This window comes from Sus scrofa, chromosome 1 (genome assembly GCF_054392235.1).
Source record: "Sus scrofa isolate SSC_HxYL_T2T_F1_AM1 chromosome 1, Sscrofa_HxYL_maternal_Yorkshire_Landrace_v2.0, whole genome shotgun sequence".
NCBI lineage: Eukaryota > Metazoa > Chordata > Mammalia > Artiodactyla > Suidae > Sus > Sus scrofa.
Genome location: NC_139383.1, coordinates 139,407,145 through 139,431,983, shown reverse-complemented (window position 1 = coordinate 139,431,983; position 24,839 = coordinate 139,407,145). Strand labels below are relative to the sequence as shown.

General features: G+C 41.5%; 2 protein-coding genes across 5 annotated transcripts in view; one reads left to right on the top strand and one right to left on the bottom strand.

Annotated features, from left to right (window-relative positions):
• EXD1 (exonuclease 3'-5' domain containing 1) overlaps positions 1–19,927 on the bottom strand; it is a 40,960-nt gene extending 21,033 nt beyond the window's left edge. Inside the window, exons 1-6 of one of the 3 annotated variants that reach the window (XM_013993165.3) lie at positions 18,655–19,927; positions 16,921–17,106; positions 9,255–9,323; positions 6,469–6,526; positions 6,089–6,213; positions 1,678–1,736 (exon numbers count right to left, since the gene is read on the bottom strand). In XM_013993165.3, coding sequence (XP_013848619.1) covers positions 1,678–1,736; positions 6,089–6,213; positions 6,469–6,526; positions 9,255–9,323; positions 16,921–17,053 — 444 coding nt within the window. In that variant the 5' untranslated portion in view covers positions 17,054–17,106; positions 18,655–19,927. The remainder of the gene's footprint in view (positions 1–1,677; positions 1,737–6,088; positions 6,214–6,468; positions 6,527–9,254; positions 9,324–16,920; positions 17,107–18,654) is intronic. The other 2 variants (XM_021097503.2, XM_013993164.3) reach the window with 2 other exon arrangements.
• Positions 19,928–20,407: 480 nt separating this feature from the next.
• The window catches only part of CHP1 (calcineurin like EF-hand protein 1), a 38,450-nt gene continuing 34,018 nt past the window's right edge, over positions 20,408–24,839 (top strand). For both annotated transcript variants that reach the window (XM_084974793.1, XM_013993169.3), the window contains exon 1: positions 20,408–20,620. Coding sequence is in view for 1 of the 2 variants with exons in the window: in XM_013993169.3 (XP_013848623.1) it covers positions 20,554–20,620 (67 nt within the window). In the remaining variant the exon portion in view is untranslated. The remainder of the gene's footprint in view (positions 20,621–24,839) is intronic.

The following is a 24,839-nucleotide window of genomic DNA, read 5'->3' as shown; positions in this document are numbered from 1 at the left end:
GAGCTGTAGCCACCGGCCTATGTCAGAGCCACAGCAACGCGGGATCCGAGCCGCGTCTGCAACCTACACCACAGCTCACGGCAACGCCGGATCGTTAACCCACTGAGCAAGGGCAGAGATCGAACCCGCAACCTCATGGTTCCTAGTCAGATTCGTTAACCACTGCGCCACAACAGGAACTCCCTAACCTTGCATTCTAAACAGAAAACTTAATGAACTCTTTAAAGTCCATCTGTGAACTATACCCTAGGTTAAATAATTAGTTACTGCCACATCTTAAATTACAAATGATTATAGAAAAATTGCCTCAGTAGAGCATCTAGATTCATCTTTTTAATATATAAGAAAAAATAATTCTGACTCTCCTCTAAAACTGCCAACAGCTCTCCATCTTACCAAAGTCAAACTCAAAATCCTTATGACTAATAGGAGTTTCCTGTGGTTTCCGCTGAAGCACTCAGGTCACTGCTGTGGCATGGGTTCAGGCCCTGGCCCAGGAACTTCTGCATGCTGAAGGTGGAGTAAAAACCAACCAACAAACAAAAAAACAGTACTTATGTCTAAAAATCCCTACCTGATCTGCCTCCTGCCCCTTCCATTTCCTATCTCTTTTCCATCGTGGTCCTGACACAATGACCTCCCTGCTATTTCTCCACTCAAGTCAAGTGTGCTTTAGCCTCGGAGCCTTTACACTGGCTAATTATGCCTTCCTTAAGTTCTCTGCCTAGATATCCACATGGTGAACTCCCCTACTTCTTTCAGTTTCTGCCCAGTGCTACCTCTTCACAGAGTATTTCTCTATCTACTCTAAGTAGGAACTCCCTGCCACTCTAGTCACCATACCACACTTTATTTTTCTTCATAACACTTATCACCAGATGATATACAATTATTTGTTCATTTTCTTGCATTAAAATAAGTTTCTTGAGGAGTTTTTGCCGTGGCTCAGTGGGTTAAGAACCTGACATAATGTCTGTGAGGAAGCAGGTTCAATCCCAGGCCTCACTCAGTGGGTTAAGAATCTGTTGGGTTAAGAATCTGGCATGGCTGAAAACTGAAGCATAGGTCACAAAGGGGGCTTGGATCTGGTGTTGCTGTGTAGGCCGGCAGCTCCAGCTCCAATTAGAAACCCAGCCTGGGAATCTCCATATGCTGCAGGTGCGGCCATAAAGAGTAAATAAATAAAATATAAGCTCCTTGGGGATGGAATTTTGTCTTGATTTTTGTTTTACCCCAGATTTAAGAACAATGTCTGGCAAATAGCAGGCATTCAGATATTTTATTTATTTATTTATTTATTTGCTTTTATTTATTTATTTTTTTAGGGCCACACCCACAGCATATGGAGGTTCCTAGGCTAGGGGTTAAATTGGAGCGAAAGCTGCTGGCCTACACCACAGCCACAGCAACGCCAGATCCAAGCCGCATCTGTGACCTACACTACAGCTCATGGCAACGCCAGATCCTTCACCCACTGAGCAAGGCCAGGGATCAAACCCAAAACCTCATGGTTACTAGTCAGTTTCATTTCCTCTGTGCCATGATGGGAACTCCCAGATATTTTATTAAATTATTAGGGAAAACATTAATGATCTTATAATAAGAGAAAAATGTATGAAACCCAGACATGAAACCCATTTGCAGATAATACTGAGAATGACTGAGGGCAATACTTACTGCAGCACCAAACTTCTGCTGGAACTGATCAATGACTGTGTATGATACCTCCTCTTCCTCTACAAGAGAATGGTAGTATTAGATATATATGTCTTCACTGGCAATAGAATAACCCTCCACTAATTTTAGCCATACTCCTAAACTCCTACTCTAATACACCTCACATATCTAGAAGTAATGAGATTATGTCTAAGCACTGAGAACTATGATCACTTGTGTCAGCCCATCACAGTGAACACTATTAGCATCCTATCTGTCAGTTAGGGATAAACAAAAGCCCCACCAATGGTAATCTTATAAAATACACTATTTACACATTTCCTGTGATAATTCAGTAGTGTTTTCCTCATTATGGGTTTATGTTTTGAATACTTTGACATGTGCTTTTTTTTTTTTTTTTCTTTAAAAAAAAAATGTTTAGGGCTGCACCCTTGGCATATGGAGGTTCCCAGGCTAGGGGTTAAATCGGAGCTGTAGCCACTGGCCTATACCACAGCCACAGCAATGCCAGATCCAAGCCGCATCTGTGACCTAAATCACAGCTCATGGCAACTCCAGATCCTTAACCCACTGAGCGAGGCCAGGGATCAAACATGCGTCCTCATGGATGCCAGTCAGATTCGTTTCCATTGAGCCACAATTGGTACTCTGTTTATACAATTTTCAAAGCTTACACTCCATTCACAGTTATTACAAAATATTGGCTATCCCCTCCCCATGTTGTACAATACATTCTTGTAGCCTATCTTACACCCAATAGTTTGTACCTCGCACTCTCCCACCCCTATATTCCCCACCCCACTGGAAAGCACTATTTGTTCTCTGTGAGTCTACTTCTTTTGCTATATTCACTAGTTTGTTGTATTTTTTAGATTCCATATATAAGTGATATCATACAGTATTTAAGACATGCACTTTCTAAAAGCATATTCATAATAAAAATAACAGTTTAAAATAAATTAGCCCTGGAGATGGGCCAATGTCCATACTTCTGGAATTCTATGGACCCTGAAAGTTAATTATTTTTCTAATTATGTAGCTTAAAAGATTAGAGGTATAGCATAACATACAGTTCTTCATCTCCCAAATGCTAAAACTTTGGTGTGGTATTCCACATACATCTTCCTTTTTTTTCTTGGTGATCTCATCTAGAATCAAGTCTTTAAATATCATCTATAGGCTAGATCTAGAATTTATATCTCCATCACAAGGCTTTATCTTCATCTCTCAGCTTACATTCAAACTTAGGTTGGCCAAAACTAAACTCCTAATCATCTCTCTAAAACCTCTCCTACCCAGAGTCTTTTCCATACTTCAGGCTGTTGAGGCTCAAACCCCTGAAGTCATCCTTGTTTCCTCTCTTTCTCAACCACATCTAATCTCTCGGTACATTATTTTGGCTCTCCATCAACATACATCCAGAATTCCACTGCTTCTTACCAACCATACTGCCACCACAAGGGTCCAAACCACCATACGCACTTGTCTGAAAGTTATTTCAAGTGGCTCCTAACTAGTATCCATGCTTTTACCCTGGCCCTACTCTCAGTATCTATACAGCATCCAGAGTGATTTTATAAAAAGAGAAGTCAGATCATGCTACTCTTCTGCTCCAAACTCTCAAGTGGGAAGTGGAAGTTCTTAAAAAATACCCTTTAGGTGGAGTTCCCGCCGTGGTGCAGTGGTTAATGAATCCGACTAGGAACCATGAGGTTGTAGGTCCGATCCCTGGCCTCACTCAGTGTGTTAAGGATCCGGTGTTGCCGTGAGCTGTGGTGTAGGTCACAGACATGGCTTGGATGCCGCGCTGCTGTGGCTCTGGCGTAGACCGGTGGCTACAGCTCAGATTAGACCCCTAGCCTGGGAACTTACATATGCTGCGGTTGTGGCCCTAGAAAAGACAAAAAAAAAAAACCTTTAGAGGTACTATTTCATAATAGTATAAAAATAGCAATACTTAGGGATAAACATGGCAAAAGATATGTAAAACACAACGAGAACTACAAAACATTGCTAAGAAATTAAAGATCTAAATAAATGGAGAGATATACTGAGTTAGTGGAATGGAATACTCAACATTGTTAAGATGTTAATATTCCCCAAACTCATCTATCAATTCATTTTGATCTTGGAGCTCCCTGGTGGCTCAGAGTGTTAAGGATCTGGCATTGTCTCTGCTGTGGCATGGGTTTGATCCGTGGCCCAGGAACTTCAGCACGGCGTGGGTGAGGTCAAATAACAAACAAACAAACAAAACAAATTCATTGCAATCTCAATAAAAGTCCCAGCAGCACTTTTTTTTTTTGGATAGAGATTGACAAGCTGATTATAAAATTCATAAGGAAATGCAAAGAACAAAGAACAGGTGAAACAACTTTGAAAAAAGAACAAAGCTGGAGAACTAATAGTACCTGATTTCAAGATGTATCATTAATCAACAGTATATAAAACAGACTAGTATTGGTGTAAAGATAGAAAAAAATAGATCAGTGTAACAGAATAGAGTGTCATATATAAACCTACATGTATATGATGGAAAACTGATTTTTGACAAAGGTGTGAAGGTAACTGAATGCAGAAAATACAGTGTCTTCAACAAATGATGTCTGAGTACTTGGATGTCCATATGAAAAAAAAATTGTCCATATCACCATATACAAAAATTGAAAATGAATCACAGACCTAAATGTAAAACCTAAAACTATGAAATGTCTAGAAAAAAACATAGGAGAAAATCTTTGTGACTTTTGAGTTAGGAAAAATTTCGTAGATATGACATCAAAACCATGGTCCACAGAAGAAAGGAAATGGACAGACTGTACATCATCAAAATTTAAAATGTCTGCTCTTTGGAGTTCCCGCTGTGGTGCAGTGGAAACAAATCCGACTAGTAACCATGAGGTTGTGAGTTTAATCCCTGGCCTTGCTTAGTGGGTTAGGAATCCGGCGTTGCTGTGAGCTGTAGTGTAATGAGCTGTGGTGTAGGTCGCAAACACGGCTCGGATGCTGCATTGCTGTGGCTGTGGTGTAGGCGCTTAGCCTGGGAACCTCCATATGCCTTGGATACGGTACCTAAAAAGCAAAAAACAAAACAAAATAAAATAAATAAAATGTCTGCTTTTCAAGAGATGCTTTAAGACAATGAAAAGACGAACCACAGACTTGAAGAAAATATTTGCAAAGCATATATTTGAAAAAAGACTTGTATACAGAATATATAAAGAAACTCTCAACACTGAATAATAAAACAATCCAATAAGAAAATGAAAATAGATATGAACAGACATTCGCCAAAGATATTCAGATGGCAAATAAGCACAGGAAAAAAACCCTCAACATCCTCGGTCATTACAGAAACCAACCAACCTCCAACGACTTCTCTTCTCACTGCAGAGTAAAAACTAAGTCCTTTCAGTGATCTACAAAGTCTTCCAAGACCCACCCAGCCCACTTCATCTCCTATGGCTCTCCTTGCTCCAGCCACACCTCAAGATCGTGGTGTGTTCCTATCTCAGGCCTTTGTATTTGTTCTTTTTTATGACTCAAAAAAAAATTCCACGGAGATACCCACACATCTTGATCCCTCACTTCCTTCAGGCCTTTAGTCAAATGTTACCACTTCAGGGAGTTCCCATTGTGGCTCAGCGGGTTAAGAACCTGACTAGTATCCATGAGGACACAGGTTTGATCCCTGGCCTCGCTTAGTGGATTAAACATCTGTTGTGGCTGTGAGCTGTGGTGTAGCCTGCAGACACGGCTCAGATCCTGCGTTGCTGTGGCTGTGGCATAGGCCAGCAGCTGCAGCTCCAATTCAACCCCTCGCCTGGGAACTTCCATATGCCACAGGTGCAACTGTAGAAAAAATAAAAATAAAAAAATAAGAAAGAAAAAGACAAAAATGTCCCCATTTCAGTGAGACCTGTCTTGGATATTCAAGAATTTTAAAACCATCCTCTCCAAATATTTCTTCTTTTTTTTTTCCTATTTATATGTGACACCAACATACAGTATATTGTAACAATTTATCTTATTTAATGTTTGTTCCCCTGCACCATCACTCAAAGAGGGTAGAGATACCAAACTCTGGTATTTCCAACACCTGGCATTTAGTGTGCACTCAAATATTAAGTAAACTAATTAATAATGATGTTTTACCTTAATTCAGACCCTAGAAACAATGGTCTGAGAGTTCCACATAGAATCTTAATTTAGGCTTATACCAACTCTGAAGAATTGTGAACCATAAGAAAGAGAGCCTAGAAAATTCAGAGCCCTGTGGGAGTTCCCTGGTGGCCTAGCAGTTAAGGATTCAGCACTGTCACTACTGCGGCTCAGGTTTGATCCCTGGCCCGGGAACTTTAACATGCTGCAGGTGCAGCCAAAGAAAAAAATTCAGAGCCCTGGTACTAACCTGATGCGCTGTACTTGAGGTCATTCAGCAGAGAGGTGGTTGGTGCCTCAGGGGTAGAAGAAGGCTTATATACATTTAGGTCTTCATTTTTCATTCTTTCCATCCTGGCTCTTTCTGTATTTAAACTATGCTTACAAAAAACAACAGTTAGACAAAATTGTTCTTTGTTGCTAACACCACACACAGATTGTGCCACTTTTCACAGAGAACCCATTCATCCACTGGTTGCACTGACATGAAGATACCGCCTAAAGATGGAAGGAAACATCCACCTATTTCCTCTCAGTTTAGGAATTACATGGCTAGTGAATCAGAACTAAAGCTTTCTACCTTGATGTGTACATTTGGGTAACAATGTAATTAAAATTATTCCATCATACCTGACAGAAGATGCCATTTCTCTCACTGCACCTTGTTCCACTTCATCCAGTAGTTCCACTGTAAAATAACCAAATGGCTTCCAACAGAGTTTCCAATCTGAAAGCAGTTAACTATCTGTTTCCTCCCCTCCTCACCCCACCACACCCACAGTTTTAATACATACCATGGACAGTAATTGGGAATGAAATGTTGGTCCATAGAGGCCTTCATTGGCCAGCAATAAATAGAGCAGAAAAGACCATCCCAAGTACTGAAGATCTGTAATCTCACATCCTTACATAGCTTCCTTGGTCATTTAGCAGGATTAGGAACCTCTCTACATGTCCACTTTACCCTTTTTGTTTCAGGGCACCTTTGTGGTCATGCAGATTGGTTTGAGAGAGATCTTTTCTTTCCTATTTATTCCGATCCTAATATATCTTCCCTCACACTATGTACTGTTTGAGGGTTTTCTCTTAAATCTTTCACCGATCTGTCCCTTTTATATCTTCATGCATTTAACAGTTCAGTGACATGAAAAGTAATAACAGCTAGACTGGAAATCACAAAAGAAATGTGAGAGACGTATTCCACAGAGACTCTGAAACCATTTATTTTTAACCTAACAGTACAGGGAATACAGGGAAATATTGTATATTACTGATTCTAAGATGAACATTTTCCTTTTTTTTTTTTTTTTTTTTTTTTTAAGGGATGTAGGGCTGCATCCGCAGCATATGGAGGTTCCACACTAGGGGTCCAATTGGAGCTACAGCTGCTGGCCTATGCCACAGCCACAGCCACGCCAGATCTGAGCCGCCTCTGCGACCTACACCACAGCTCACGGCAACATCAGATCCTTAACTCACTGAGCGAGGCCAGGGATTGAACCTGCAACCTCACGGTTCCTAGTCGGATTTGTTTCCGTTGAGCCATGATGAGAACTCCTAAGATGCACATTTTAAACAACTCCAATATTGGAATTGATTTTCAGTAAGTGCACATGATAGTTTAATTGCAGCAGTGGGAAGAGAAATAGTCTACTTTTTCATTAGTGGCATTTTAGGTTCAATTAGATACACCTAGGTACATTTCAGGGGAAAGTTTCTCAGGGGCCACTATGTTGCAAATGCCTCTTTCTCCTGAACTGTCTAGAGGAGTTGGGTCTGGGGCAGAGAAAGTAAAATTCATTAAAAATACATATTAATCAATTATTATCCTTCATCTTGATAATTCCTATTTAAGGTGCTTTTCATGGAGACCCCTCCATGGCTGACTGAACCACATGGCAGAGAAAGGAGATGGCCATCTTTTGAGCTTAAAAAATTATGAACAAGGCCAAGTTCTGAGAATGTGTTCAGAAGGAAATTAATCCATGTATACAGATTACGAATCTGGTCAGTGGTCAGCCTTCTCCCAAGTTAGGAGATGGTAGTAATGACTCCTTCATTTCTCTTTGTAAACTCATCCACGGCCTAGCTTTGTTCCAGTCCAGAGCCCTGCTTCACTGTAAAGCCTAACAGCTACAGCACAATTAAGATTCCCTCTACTACTGCTACCATCACTGCCATTTTAAAAAGGTGTTCCAGGGACAAAACTATTTACAGCAGCATACTCAGTGAGGAAGGACAGTTATACAGCTAGCTGAACTTGTCTGCCTTAAGGTAGGTCTGGATTGGCAGTCATTAATTTGGTGAGATCTTAACCTCTCCCTAAATTCTATGTCTCTCACAAGACAATCTTTCAGTCAGTGGCAATCTTTCACTTACAGGAGTCATTTCCTTGCCTCACATCTGCCCCCCTGGTAAGAAATACACAAATTTATGAGGTCCAAGATCTCTCATTCCCCCACCCTTCTCCACCGACAGTGATCTTTACCCCTCCTTGGAGGGCTTTTTGCTTTGGAGTTCTGGAAAGCAAGCACCAGTTCTTGCATCCAACCCTTTCCTCTTACGCCATTTGGCTTGGCTGAAACACACTGACCAGATGAGCTTCTATGTCTATTCCTTTAGGCAGACAATTGGATTTATTCTTGCTAAATGGTTTTTGGTGGCAGAAATAAAGTACAGGGTTGTTTCCTGCAATTCCATAATCCCAAAATGTCTGAAAAGATTTTTTTCTAACTCTTTTGGCAGCAAAACCTGAACTGACATGCTGTTACAGTCTTATTTTATTCCACTTAGTATGATTATCCACCCTTTCTCTGTAGAAATGTGTTTTATTACAGAGTGCTGACCAGATCCACTTGAGGTGCTATGTAATATGAACAGAATATACCCTTTGCTAGGTTTTCCAAAAATCCTGGATTTTGAAAGATTTGGGCCCAAGGTTTCAGATAACAGACTGTTCTGCGAACATGTGGTATTAAACTCACTTGTTGAGCAAGACAACTCCTTTCTGTTTATATTCCTAATTCTACCTGCGACCTAAGTCTCTAGGAAGGAGCACCAGCTGCCCTCACAGTATAAAACCAAGATGATGAAAATTCTCTAAGACTCTTCTGCTCATAGTACCTACCAAAACAGTAAGATATGGGTCAATTCTCAAATACCAATTTTAAGAGCTCATAAATGCAAGATAATTTTTTTTTTGGCCTTACCCATGACATATGGAAGTTCTGGGGCAAGGGGTTGAATCTGATGCAGCTGTGACTTACACCATGGCTGTGGCAATGCCAGATCCTTAACCCACTGCACCACAGTGGAAACTTCTTGTTTGTTTTCCCAAATAACGGAATGAGGCAGAGCAGTGAGTTTACTGCTACTGAAAATTCTGATACCATTATTCAAGGAACATGAACTCTCACCATTCACAATCTCATGTCCAAAAAACATCTTCACTCCTGGGACACTTCGACCAGTCTCCACATTCTTCACTGTTATGGAAAACAATTCATTTGGTTAAAAATAAGTAATATTCCCTAAAAGTATAAGAAAATATGATGCCTCTCAAAAGTGCCCAAATTTGAGTTCTATAAAAATCCCCAAATTATCGTGCCCAAGACATAGAGAGTCAGTAATAAAATACAAAGCTATAACCTTGAAACAAGTAGTATAGAGAATAAAGGGAACCCAAGAATGGTCCAAGAGAAACTAAAAGGGCAGTAGTAGTACACTGAATTCAAGTGTCTTCCAAGAATATTCCAAGGCCTTTGGGGATAAGGACTATCTATTTAATATAATCTTTACTGATTTTTATTGTACCTAATTCCAGAAAAACATGTAAGGCCTCTGACTACTTATAGAATCCACACCCTGTTTCATGTCATGCTACATGCTCAAAATGGTAATTGTCAGGAACAACAATCCAATTCCTGGCCTAATTACTGGCTCTACTGTGAGTAGGTGAGGGACTTAGGATAAGTTTAGATGTCATATCTACCACATGGTGTCATTTTTTTCTAGATGGAAGTGTTCGCAGCACCTCTATATTTCCACATCTCTCAGAAATTCCAAATAACTGAGTTTCACCCTCACTAGTCCACTGAATATATTCTCACTGAGGTCAAAGATCACCAACTGCCTATTTGACAAATCCCCAAAAAAGTTTACAATCTGTATTTGGCTCTCATACATTCTTTGACAGTACTGTTCTTGCCTTTGTTCTCTGGCTTACAGGACATTCTTAGTGTTTCTTTCTTTTCATACTAATTACCTGGAGCCACCATACTGAGCACATACTGCAAACCAGGAATCATGCCAATTATTTGCCTACGTTTAATTATCCAGTAACATAATGAGATAGGTATTTCATTTTCTCCATTATGGAGGAATCTGAGGCTCAGGAAGGTTGAATAACTTATTCAAGGTCACACCTCTACTGAAAGACAGTCAGGATGCAAACCCAGCCCTCAGTGATTTTATTTTTTTATTTCATTTTTGGCTACTCCATGGCCTCTGGAGTTCCTGGGCCAGGGATCAGATCTGAGCTGCAGTTGTAACCTATGCTACACCTGCAGCAATGCTGGATCCCTAACCCACTGTGCTGGGAGAGACACTGCTGATTCTGTTGTGCCACAGTGGGAACTCCAGACCTCACTGATTTTTTTTTTTTTTTTGTAGGGGGGACAGTTCTTAGCTTGAGCTTTATTTCAGTCTATATTAGAATCCAAGGTTGTCTGCCTTTCTTTGATAGACTGATAGGGCCAGTTCACCAGGAGTCTATTTGCTTGGTGAACCAGCAAGGGTAGCAATTTCCCTTAGAATCAATAACATTTAAAACATTCATGCAATGGAATACAATTCCAGTTAAAATAAATGACAAATATTAATATGGATAAATGTCAAACATACAAAGTTGAACATTATTTTGGATTCTTAGGTGCAATTCTCCACATAACACCAAGCAATGTTGGGGACGGTGGCTGGATGTCCTATAATTTAAATCAGTTCAGACAGTATCTCCCTGTAGATAGCATCAGACTCCACAGATTAAGGGCTCAGTTCCATAAGATTACCCTCCACTTCAGATGCTAATTGAAAGCCCAGGTTATTAACTGGGATTCTGACTGATTTTCTATAAACCAGATGTTCCTATGACCCCTTCCTTGGGTTGGATTAAATTGCTAAAGTGACTTATAAAACTCAAGAAACTGGAATTCCCATTGTGGCACAGCGGGAACGAATCCAACTAGGAACCATGAGGTTGTAGGTCCGATCCCTGGCCTCACTCAGTGTGTTAAGGATCCGGTATTTCCACGAGCTGTGGTTTAGGTCACAGACGTGGCTCAGATCTGGTGTTGCTGTGGTTATGGTGTAGGCCGGCTGCAACAGCTCAGCTTAGACCCCTAGCCTGGGAACCTCCATATGTCGTGGGTTTGGCCCTAGGGGGAAAAAAAAAACCGAAACTCAAGAAACCCATTTACTCACTAGATTACCAATTTATTACAAAAGATATCAAATATGAATCGACGGTCAAACAAAGAGATGCACAGAGCAAGGCATGTGGGAAGGGGGGCAGGGCTGCCAGGCCCACTCCAAACATGCCATTCTCTCAGCATCTCCACAAGTTCACCAAGCTCTCTGAACCCTGTCCTTGTGGGTTTTGATGGAGGCTTCATTACCTAGGCATAATGATTAAATCATTGGCCCTGGCAATTGATTCAACTTCCACCCCCCGCTTCCTCCAGGCCTCAGTAATTTTAATATACATCTTGTAACCAGTGTTCCACATCTCCCTGATTTGCTCCTTCCAGTCTCCTTGGCTGCCTCTACCACCACTGCTTGCCCCTTACACACTGATAATCCCTAGGGTTATGTTCTTCATCCTTCTTCCTTCTCCTTGAATGAGCACAGCCACTTCCTAGGTGTCCTGACATCGATTATTTCTTCAGTATGATTATTCTTCTGAGCACCACTTCCATTTTCAACTAACGGCAGACTTATTGCAAGATTTTCAACCTGATCATTATCTTCTCCCAGTAACCAAGAAACCTGCTTCTCTTCCCGTTTCTATAATAACAGTACTATACCTCTGAGTCATAAATGTGGGAGTTATTTGCCATGGCTCTTTGATTACCTAATTGATGACTAAGTTACTTATCCCCTCTCCTAAGCATTTCTAGAATCTGTCTTCTCTTATCCATTCCTTGCTAAGCCCTAGATCTAACTGCCACCACTTTCTCTTTACTGGGTCCCATGATTGTCTGAATAGTTCTCCTTGTCTCTCCTTGTCTCCTTCAAACCTTCCTTCACACGGCTGTCATAGTCATGTCACTCCCTGCTTTGACCAAATGGTACATAAAGTCAGTAAATGAGTATAAAGAAATATGTTCAAAAAAAAAAGGAAAAAATTATTCAAAAGGAAAGAAACATGTGCAACCTCTTTAGGAATATTTTTAAAAACATGTTAAAAAATGGAGTTCCTGTTGTGGTTCAGTGGGTTACGAATCCAACTAGTATCCATGAGGATTCTGGTTTGATCCCTGGCCTTGCTCAGTGGTTCAAGGATCCAGCGTTGCCATGATCTGTGGTGAAGGTTGCAGATGTGTCACAGATCTGGCGTGGCTGTGGCTGTGACATAGGCCAGCAGCTGTAGCTTCAATTTGACCCCTAACCCAGGAATTTCCATATGCCACAGGCGTGGCCCTAAAAAGCAAAAAAAAAAAAAAAAAAAAAAAAAAGGTCAAAATTAAATACCACTTTTTGCCTATAACACTAGCAAACACTGAGGAAAGATATACATCTGCATTTTAAAAATCCAAGACTAGATTATTTACTATAATTCACTCTCACATTACTAGCAGCAAAGTAAAAAGGCAAGACTTGAAAAACTACTTGGAAGAGTTCTCTTCATGGCTCACCCGCTAATGAACCGATTAGGATCCATGAGGCCACAGGTCTTGCTCAGTCGGTTAAGGATCTGGTGTTACCATGAGCTGTGGTGTAGGTTGAAGACTGGGCTCGGATGCCACGCTGCTGTGGCTATGGCTGAGGCTGGCAGCTGTAGCTCTGATTCGACTCCCTAGCCTGGGAACTTTCATATGCCAAGGGTACAGCCCTAAAAAGACAAAGAAAGAAAGAAAGAAAGAAAGAAAGAAAGAAAGAAAGAAAGAAAGGAAGGAAGGAAGGAAGAAAAGTAAGGAAGGAAGGAAGGAAGGAAAGAAAGAAGGAAAGAAGAGAAAGAAAGAAAGAAAAACTACTTAAAATATGCATCAAAAACATTTCAAATATATTTAACTTTCACTCAGTAATTTCACTTGTAGGAACTATTCCTAAGAAAATAATTATAAAATAAAACAAACATTAAATTGTATTTTATAATTAGAATTTGTTATAATTACTTTTTTTATGGCCATGCCCTGCAGCACATGGAAGTTCCTGGGCCAGGGACTGAATCCAAGCCACAGCTGTGACCTATGCCACAGCTGTAGCAATGCCAGATTCTTAACCCATTGAACCCGTGCCTCCCTAGAGACCCAAGCCAATGCAGTTGGATTTTTAAACCACTATGCCACTGTGGTAACTCGTTTTAATTCTTAACTATCGAATATACAAATACAACTTATCATTATAAAACACAACAAATATTTTTAAGCTTTTTGCTTTAAAATGTTTAGCCATCAAATTCAAGGTGTTTTTGTATTCTTTTCAGGGTGCACCTGCTGCATATGGAAGTTCCCAGGCTAGGGTCTAATTGGAGCTGTAGCTGCAGGTCTACACCATAGCCACAGCAAGGTCAGATGCAAGATGCATCTGTGACCTACACCACAGCTCATGGCAATGCCAGATCCTTTAACCCACTGATCATGGCCAGGGATCAAACCCACATCCTCATGGATACTAGCTGAGTTCTACGTGTGGCATATGTAAGTTCCCAGGCTAGGGGTTTAATCAGAGCTACAGTTGCTGGCCTATGCCACAGCTGCAGCAACACCAAATCCGAGCTGCATCTTTGACCCACACCACAGCTCACGGCAACGTCAGATCTTTAACCCCCTGAGCTAGGCCAGGGATCGAACCCACAACCTCATGGTTCCTAGTCAGGTTTGTTTCTGTTTCTGCTGTGCCACGACAGGAACTCCAGCTGGGTTCTTAACCCACTGAGCCATAATAGGAACTCCTGAAGTTTTTAAATAACATGAGAAAATGTTTGTTACAGTGTTAATTTAAAAATGTATATATAGGGAGTTCCCGTCATGGCAGAGCAGAAACGAATCTGACTAGGAACCATGAGGTTGCAGGTTCAATACCTGGCCTCACTCAGTGGGTTAAGGATCTCGTGTTTCAGTGAGCTGTGGTGTAGGTCGCAGACATGGCTTGGATCCTGCATTGCTGTGGCTATAGTGTAGGCCAGCAGCTGTAGCTCAGATTCCACCCATAGCCTGGGAACCTTCATATGCAGCGGGTGCAGCCCTAAAAAGCCAAAAAAAAAAAAAAGTATATATAATGGAGTTCCCACTGTGGCACAACAAGATTGGTGGTATCTTGGGAGTGCTGGGACTCAGGTTTGATACCCAGCCCAGCACAGTGGGTTAAGGATCTGACATTGCTACAGCTGTGGCTTAAGTTGTGACTGTGTCTTGGATCTGGCCCGGGAACTTCATATACAGAGGGGACGGCCAAAAAAAGGAAAAAAAAATGAATATGTGATACACCCAGCTTACTATGTTAACTATATTAAATTTACATTATTAAACACTCCAGGGAGGAGTTCCCTGATGGCCTAGCACTTAAAAGATCCAGCGTTGTCACTGCTGAGGTTTGGATCACTATTGCAGTGCCAGTTTGATCCCTGGCCCAGGAACTTCTGCATGCCATGGGTGTGGCCAAAAAAAAAAAAAAAAAAAAAAAACTCCAACAAACAAACAAAATACTACAGAGAAATACACCAAAATGTTTCGCCTGAACTGAATACTTTGTTGAACAAGGATTTGGCATTTACTGATTTCTGTCTACTCGATGCCATTTATTCAGGCTAGCAGTGTGCTCAGTCCCCCTGCAGACAGTGGTAGTCTATTAGATTTCCAGGACATCTCATTAAGATGAGGAACACATCCCCCCGACCCCCACCTCCAACCAAACAGCCCTCACCCTACCTTTCCTCTTTTTCTTGTCTGTAACTTCACCAGCTATCATATAACCTTGAGGTTTGAAGCCATGTGCTAAAGATGGTAATGCAGAAAGATAAGGAATCCTGGGTCCCTGACAACTCTGGGGAGAGTCCCAGTAGCTCTGGAATACCTGCCTTCTTTTATATGCAAGAATAAACTCATTTGTTTAAGCTACTGAAAGTGAATCTGTTTCTAGCAGCTGGGCATGGTTTCTAACTAGCATAACATTAGAATTTCAGACAACTAACTTGAAAATCTATATGACCCTTACTTAAAAATATTTCAAACTGTTCCTCTTCACTTTCAGAGTTGTCTAAATGTTATGACATGTGAGGTTCTTCTGATCTGTCCCAAGCCTACTTCTCTTCTACAGCCTTTTCTCTCACCAAATCCTCACAGTGACATTTACTTAGGTTTTCTGAATGCAGCAAGGTTTTTTGTTTTGTTTTGTTTTGCTTTTTAGGGCCACAGTGCAGCACATGGAAGTTCCCGAGCTAGGGGTCAAATCAGAGCTACAGCTGCCACCCTATCCCATAGCAACACAGGATCCGAGCCACATCTGCGACCTCCATCACAGCTCACAGCAACACTGGATCCTTAACCCACTGAGTGACGCCAGGGATCGAACCCTCAATCTCATGGTTCCTAGTCGGATTTGTTTCTACTGCACCACCACAGGAACTTCTCCATAGCATCCGTGCATCCCTCTATCAGAGAGGATATCACACTGGATCATATGTTTCTACTTGTTTATCTCTCTCCAAGTTTTTCGAAAACAGAGACATGTTATTCTTATCCAAAGCCCTGGTACCCAGTACAGTGCCTGGGGTACAAAACTCAGTAACTGATTACCAAGAGAAATAATATTGCGAGAGCCTGGTATAGTCCCACCTTAGCCCACAAAAGTCCTTTTTTTTTTTTTTTTTTTTTTGCTTTTTAGGGCTACACCCAATGCATATGCAGGTTCCCAGGCTAGGGGTTGAATTGGAGCTATAGCTACTGGCCTACAGCACAGCCACAGCAATGCTGGATCCTTAACCCACTAAGTGAGGCCAGGAATTGAACCTGCAATCTCACGTTACTAGTCACATTCGTTTCCACAGCACCACAATGGGAACTCCCCCATAAAAGTCCATTTTAACTCATAATATGGCTTAACAATGACACCAATCTTGCAAATGTCATTTACACGTTTCAGTTGTGAACTTGAAACTTATCATACCAGGAAAACAACTCCTCCAGCAAGTCAATATTCTAGCTGAATAAAAACAATATATTGGAGCTTCAAGGTGAACACATGAAGGAACTAGAAGGGTAGCACTCCCAGAGAGGGTAGAAACTCTAGCCCTTACCCTACAAATCCTTTCCACTTGGCTGTTTCTGAATTGCATCCTTTATATGAACCAGTATTGAAGCTGGGAAGTACAGAGGCTACCTTGTAACCATGAGGATAACAGATGATCACTGAGTTGGCAGAGCAGGAGCACAAGACACCTGATCCCTCCTGGCATCTTTGAGCCACTCAAAGATGGGATAGCATGAGAAAAATTAATCCCTTATTGCCTTTTGAATTTGCCTATTGAAGCCAAAGGCAATTCTATCTAATACAGTGGTTATTTTTAATTTCAAGATGCCTATACAAAGAAATTAAAAGTAGTACCCAGTTTTTTAAAAAAAAAAAAAACTCTCCATATTGAAAATGTTCACTCTCATGTCAATAAAAGTATAGAAGTGGAGACAAGCCAGCATATATAGCCATACTGCTCTGTGACAGAAAACTGCATTCTAATCTTCCTCACCACCCTTTCCCTAAAATAGGAATAATGCCACTCTCCCAGCTGCTAAGGGAGCCCAGAGCCATCCCCCAAACTTTGTTATTAGTCTCCTAAAAGGCAGAAGATTAAGAAAAATAAAATGAGACCTTTCTTCAGGACAACAATCTTGTTAGGGTCCACATGCTGAAGCACTCCCTCAAAGATGCCACAAATCAATGTGAGTTTCACTCTTCTCCACAAAATCTGGTTGAGGAAATGGTAGTCACTGCTTGGATCCATACTACCTGATTCCAAAAGCAGTCTTCAAGTAATCTTCTTTAAGTATCCAAACACTTGAAAATAAAAGAGATCCATTATTTAAAAAAAATAGTGTGGGAAGAACAGAGTTATTTTTCCTTTGCACATAACTGGAAGGGACAAGAAGAATAAAAATACTAGAGTAATTCAAACCTGTTCATCTTTTTAGAGTGATAATGAGAAAAGGATCATTTTAAGTACCAATTCTAATTTATACATGGGAAACTGAAAATTATAAAACTTTGGCTTGGACTTCTTTGTCTATAAAATGGCTTAATAGCACTTTTCATTCCTTAGCTAAATGGGATAAGAAGAACATTTAGATGGTTTTTAATAGCACATACATACATCTCTTAACATCAACCAAAAAAAGTACAAGAACAAATGAAAAAAACTGATATCGGCAAATATTTGCCACCACACGTTGTGATGAATTGTTTACCTAGATATGTCTGGGACCTAGCCTCTTCTGAATGTAGCCTCTTCCAGATTAGTCACACTTCCAGAGTCTGACATTTGGTTACCAAAGAATAAATGACTTAAAACTATCATAATTTACACATTACCAATCCAGCTGTCATGTCACTGTGAGGGCCATTCCACCACACTGTAGCTAGAGCTCAGGGCTTGGGCTGCTGTAATATCACCAACCAGGCTGTGCAGCCTAACAGATTAAACTGCCCCATGCCACACTGGTTCTGTAAAACTCAATTTTTTTTTAAAATGATACATGCTCATTACAAAAATAACAATGCAGAAATGTACAAAGAAAAAACTGACCTCCTGGAAATAACTATCACTCATTGAAGATACTCTTACATTTGTTTGTTTGTTTGTTTTAGTTTCGGGTGTTTTTTTTGCTTTTTTTGGTGGGGGCACACGTGTGGAAGTTCCCAGCTAGGGGTTGAATAGGAGCTGCAGCTGCTGGCCTACGCCATAGCCACATCATCATCAGCCTACGCAGGATCCAAGCGACGTCTTCAACTTACACCACAGCTCACGGCAACGCCATATCCTTAACCCAGTGAGTGAGGCCAAGGCTTAGACCCAAATCTTAATGGATACTACTTGGGTTTGTTACTGCTGAGCCGCAATGGGAACTCCTACTCTTATGTTCCTTAGTGTAATACTGTAATTTAAAAGATGAATCCTTTTTTTTAAAAAAAGTATCTTTTAGAACAATCCTGTTATTTGGATGTCTTTGCATTTAGAACCCCAGCTAAATGTTTAAATTTACATTGGTTTAAATTTAAAAGTGGCTTGCCTTTGCCACACTAGGAACAGTCAACCAGTGAATTTTCCATTTACTTTAGCTATAAAACATTGACCAAATAACTAAGGCCCAGTTCAACTAGGAAGAAGATGAGAATGGTTTAAATTTAAAAGTGGCTTGCTTTTGCCACACTAGGCATAGACAACAAGTGAATTTTGCAACTTATTTAACTATAAAACATTGACTAAATAAGGCCCAATTCAACTAGAAAGAAGATGAGAAGTTATCATTTTTAACCAGAAAAACACATTTTAAAATTTAAGGTCTAGCAAGTGCTTTCACAAAAATTATTTAATGCCTCAATAATTACCTAATTTACAGATGTAGGACTGACGCTTAAAGATGTAAGACACCTGCCCAAAGTCACAGAGCTAGAACTTGAAACTTGAACTAAAACCCCTACGAGATCCCTGGTGTTATGCATTCAGAGACAGCATAAAACAAGTCACCAGAGCACCTGGAAAGACCATTCTTCTTTGCTCACTAATCCAACAGGCAAAGGGGAATTTTTACAGAAATAACAGCGAACCTAAAACTGGAAATACCAGCCCTTCATAGAGATAATCATCTGTATTTTTAAAAACATAAGAAACAAGTTTGTGAAATGCTTGGACAATAAGGAAATTTAAGAAATGTTAAAGTAAATCAGAAAAACAACACAAAGCAAAGAAAGCCTTGAGGACAGCTGCAAAAGGTAAGATTCAAAATTTGGAAGAACAAGTAAGGTCAGGATCCAGAGACAGGCTTCAAGGCAGACTCAGAAAATGGACACATGTCGCTGACATCAAACTTTTTCTACCATACTCATACTCGCAGGATAAAAGGAAGCTCCTGTGGTCTAGACGAGCATATCCAAAATGCTACATTCTGTGTATGACGGCAGACATTATTAGGACAAAACAGAGTAAGTCAATCACGAAAACAAACTCAGTAAGACTATAAACTTGATCTCATGCCAATCTATCAAAGCCTTAGGTAAAGCTTAAAAACTAGTAATCTAAGTTGACTTGGGCAGCTCGCTAAAATAGCCTTCTAGTACTTAGGTACTAAGTGACAGAGGTCAAAATTTGGTTCTTCCATAATTCAAATCTGTTCTGTAATAAGCCCAACAATCGAGTGAAGGGGTGTAAAGGCACTGAAGCCACAGTTAAAGATCTGGTTCACCTGGCAGGGTGTACTAATTTAACAAGTGGCTTTAAGCGTTTTCAGGAAAACAAAAATATGCCATGAGAACAAAATGCAAAATCCCTCATCTTTAAGGCAAAATAAGAAACTTAAAAACAAACTGCGGGCCATACACTAGAAATTCTCTCCTCCACCGTTAGATTTTTTTTTCTCCGACGGAAGTTTAGGAAATCTGGTCCCTATTTCAGCCAAATGGTGAGTTCCTCGCGCTTCAGTCTTGAACTAACAAAAGAGGGACTGCTGTTAAGGAAGAACTCTCGGGAAGTTCCAAGCCCGCGGTGGCTGTTACCAAAGGACAGTCCAGAAAAAAACAAATTACAGAAAAGTACGCAGCGCAGGACACCGACGCAGCGGAGCGGACGCCAACCGGCCTGAACAGAAGGTCCCGGCTGTTTCCCAAGGAGCCAATCAGCGCGCGGCCCCGAAGCTGGCACCCGAGCGCCCCCCAGGCAGGAAAAATGAGATGCAACTCCCAGCATGCAGTTCCCAGGAGACACGCCCTGGCTTTCACCCAAGCGACGTTTTGTCTATTTTGATTGTTTCTCTCCGCGATCCATGCCAGTTGTAGGGTGGGGTTTCTAGAATTAGAGTTCTGTGATAAAGGGGTTGGCTACGCTGTATGTCACAGGTCTGCGTGTTGTAAAACGGTGGGTCAAGGCGTTGCCCTTTTAATTGCGGTCTCTAAGGCCAGAGTGGCATTGCCCATTTAAGGCCGGTGGCATCATGGTTCCGGGGGCGTGGTCCGTTTTGAGCTAGACCTGGCCTGGCGCTGGGCTGATTCATTCGGGGGCTGGAGCTAGGAACGTCGACGTCGGCTCCTGAGCCGGGCGCAGTCTCACTCCCAATTGGCTGGGCCTCTGGGCCGCCCTTCTCCGCGCGCCACCCCTGGGTTCCCTTCCCGGCCCTCAGTAGAAATACTGCCCTCTCCGTTTTTGACCCCGGTCCTTCCTCCCCTTCTTCCCTCTCTCCTGCAGCCGCTGTCGCTTCAGGCGCCCCTGCTCCCGGAGGAGCTCCCGGCTTAGTGATGGGGTCCCGGGCCTCCACGTTACTGCGGGACGAAGAGCTCGAGGAGATCAAGAAGGAGACTGGCTGTGAGTTCGGGTAGGGGGTGGCAACGCGGCCGGGCGCCGCCGGTTGGCCTCAGGAGGGAGGGTAACTGTAGCTGAAGTCTGAAGCTGGGGTGCCGGGAGGTTGTGGGGTTCCTGGGAAGTTTCCAGCGCTAGAGCTTCGGGGATGATGGAGAACCAGTTCTTACAGCTACAGCTACCCAGAGTGGGGCTCTGGCTCCTGTGGGGTTGTCCTGCTCAAAGTAATCCCGCTCTTTTCTCCTCTTGCACTTGAAAGTCTCCGAATTTTTTATCTTTCTGGAACAACCTCAAATTTCTGAAGGAATCCTGTAGAAAACATTCTGTCCGTTTCTGTGACGTTTCTGGGCAGGGTGTTACAGCTACTGACAACGGTGGGAAATCAAACAAATTATTGCCTCAGCTAGAAAAATAAATACAGAAAGTGAGATCGTATAGTAAGGCTTTGGAAGACATGACCTGCTGATGGGAGACCTTAAAGAGTCAGGGATCTGAGAGTGAGACTTCTTTCATTTTGAACTTGTGGAGAGAAAGTACGGATTCTGTGACTACCAGTTTTTTAAATTTACACTGAGGATGTTTGCTGTCCTGATTTCAGATATATTGATTTCTATTATGCTGGTTTACTTTATGCAGTCGCCATAGAAACTGGATGTGCTCCAAAAATCTCAGTGTGAATTTGTTTTAGGAACTGACTTTAATAATCCAGTCTCTTCCTCATTAACCAGAAAGGGGTAACATGGCTTTGGGATTTCAGAATCCCAGAAAACATCATATATTTGTGTAGCTGGCCCTCGATAATGCGTATGATATTTTCTCTTCTCACTAATCCATTATGACTCATGTATTTTACATGATTTGTGGAAGCATCTGGGTTCTGAGTTTTAGGATACCTGTCTTTGATAATGAGATGACAAGTAAGTCACCGAATGGTCCATTTGCAGATAATAGTGAGTGCTTGGGTAACTTCAGAATTACTCAGGCAGTGGTGGCCTGAGATAAATTAAATGCTGTTTAACTTTCTAGAATCTTCAAGTTGGAAGGGATGTTATTTATCTAGTCTCATCCCTTCTCAGATTGGTTTACTGCTTTCAGCATCTCCAAACTCATGGTCATTAAGTCTCTCCATAATGACTTTAAGGATGGTGAGCTCACCACCTTCCAATGTAGTTCTTTTTATTATATTTATTTTATTTTTTAGGGCCAAACCTGCGGCATATGGAAGTTCCCAGTCTAGAGGTCAAATTGGAGCTTCAACTGCTGGCCTATGCCACAGCCATAGCCACAAGGGATCTGAGCCACGTTTTCTACCTACACCACAGCTCACAGCAACACTGGATCCTTAACCCACCAAGTGAGGCCGGGGATCAAACTCATATCGTCTTGGATACTAGTCAGGCTCATTACTCCTGAGCCATAATGGGAACTCCACCTTCCAAAGTAGTCCTTTTTATGATTTTGAACAAATGACAGAAAATAGTTAGCTGTTTATAATGTGCAGTATGTTTGGCCACTTGACCTTATGGTCATTTTATGACTTACTCTGACTCCAAGAGTGGAAATATGGGCAAGAATTTTAACACTTTGTGGCTGTGACCTCTGGCCACACTTGTAAATATAAGAACTACTTTATTTTATTTCATTTATTTATTTATTTTAGGGCCACACCTGTAGCATATGGAAGTTCCCAGGCTAGGGGTCAAATTGGAGGTACAGCTGCCAGCCTATGCCACAGCCACAGCAACTCGGGATCCGAGGCTTGTCTGTGACCTTCACCACAGCTCATAGCAATGTTGGGTCCCTGACCCAATAAGTAAGGCCAGGGATAGAACCTGCATCCTTATGGATACTTGTCGGATTCATTTCTGCTGTACCACAACGATAAATCCTGTGAGAACTACTTTCTTAGGTGACACCAGAGTTAAAGTGTTTGTGCTTAAAATAAAAGTCATATAATGAGGGAGTGTGCATCAGAGTGAAGGTGGAAAAAGCAATTTTTGTCTTAAGATGAAGGGAGCAGTAATCCCATTCTGGTTTTATTACATTTTAACAAATGAAAGGGGCCTCTGTTCCTATAGAACTCTGTCTGGGTTATTTTCCTATGTGACTTGTGAGAACTGAGTACTCCTGCAGTTATTTTCCTAGCTGCTGAAAAGTAAATCAAGCTGAGGGAATTATCACCCACAGCCAGTGTAAAAGTACGAATTAAGTCAGAAAGCCTAATGAAACAACTACTTATTGAATTTTTGCAGTGTCTTAGTTCAGTACCATGCTGGGTATTCAAAGCAGATGGTGACATAAGATGCCCACAACCTGGTTGTGGAGATAAGCCCACAGGGTTAGGTACCTGAAATTGTGTGGTACCCACATTCAGAATTCAGGGAAGAGTTCTTGTGAGGTGGCCTGAGGAGGACTGGAATTGGGCCTTAATACATGCATGATTTGATTATGTTTGGATAAATTAACCTAGGGCATTTCGAGTGGCTTCTACCCTTGTCCTCCCCTGGCCTGGTACACCGTTATTCCTCTGCTCTGGAAGTTGAGCCACCAGTGTATCCAGTTAGTGCTCATCAGCATAGTTGATTCTTAAAGCAGTAATCTTAAGAGTTCCTGTTGTGACTCAGTGGGCTAGGGACCCGACATAGCCTCTCTGAGGTTGTGGGTTTGATCCCTGGCCTTGCTCAGTGGATTAAGGATCTGGCCTTGCAGCAAAGATGTGGCTCGAATCCCATGTTGCCGTGGTATAGGCCAGCAGCTGCAGCTCCAATTTCACCCCTAGCCCAGGAACTTCCATATGCTACAGGTGCAGCCCTAAAAAGAAAACAAAAACAGGGAGTTCCCGTCATGGCGCAGTGGTTAACGATTCCGACTAGGAACCATGAGGTTGCGGGTTCGGTCCCTGCCCTTGCTCAGTGGGTTAACGATCCGGCGTTGCCGTGAGCTGTGGTGTAGGTTGCAGACGAGGCTCGGATCCTGCGTTGCTGTGGCTCTGGCGTAGGCCAGCGGCTACAGCTCCAATTGGACCCCTAGCCTGGGAACCTCCATATGCCACGGAAGTGGCCCAAAGAAATAGCAAAAAGACAAAAAAAAAAAAAAAAAAAAAAGAAAGAAAGAAAAGAAAAGAAAAACCACACACACAAACCCTGTCAAAAACACTTCGTGTGGGCGTAAAACATTTGATGTATTGTCTTTGTTCTCTTACCTTCTTTCACACTGTAGCATTCCCATAAAGTCATTCGAATAAAAGTTGTCATTAGGGGAAAGGTCACAAGTGTCTTGGGAGTTTCTGTAATCTTCACCTTTTAGTTCACTTAACTATGTGGCAATAACCTGGAGTGAATTACTTAAAACCATTTAAAAAAAATAGCCACATAACCTGTGAGAAACAATTCATGCCAACTGAGTAGTAATAAAAGCCAATTCATTTATTTTTAGTCCCTAGCTTCTGGTGTGTGGCATGTGGTATGGCGAAGGTGTTGAACAGGTTTGGGAAGTAAGTTTTCCTGGGTGGTGAGGTTTTGTTTGTTTGAAAGGGTGGAGTGGTGATAGAATTATGGTGAATTTCTCTGTAGTTAAAGAACACAAGCCTGGGAAAGGCAATTTGCTTGAGCATAATTTCCTGGGCTAGAATGTAAGTGGAAGTTCAATGTCAGGCTGCTCCTGCCTCAAAATGCAGGACCCCTTCGTGGGCCTCACCTGCCTTGCCGTAGTTCCTGAAGGTTCTATCGTTACAGGAGACCCTGCTGTCTTCTCGGTCTTAATGAAATGGAATCGCACACATAACTAACACCTTTAGCTGGTTTGAGATTACGTGATTTGTAGAACTCTGTACTTTCACCAACCCCCAACATTTTATGATGAAAAATTTCAAACATACAGAGATGTTACAATAGTATAATGAACATCCATGTACCTCCTATGTTAATTGAACAGTTGTTACCACTTTGCTAAGTTTGCTTTGTCTATTTATGTATATCTTTTGATGAACCATTTGAAAGTTGCAGATATCAGAACTCTCCATCCCTAAATCCTTCTGAGTGTATCTCCTGAGAATAGGGATTTTTTCCTACATAACCACAATACAATTATCACACCTAAGAAAGTTGATTATAATTCTATAACTATTTGTCATTTAGTCCATATTCAAATTTTCCCAATTATAAGAAGGTAGATTTTTTTTTTTTAATGTCTTTTAAGTCTCTTTTAATCTACAGATTTTTTTGAA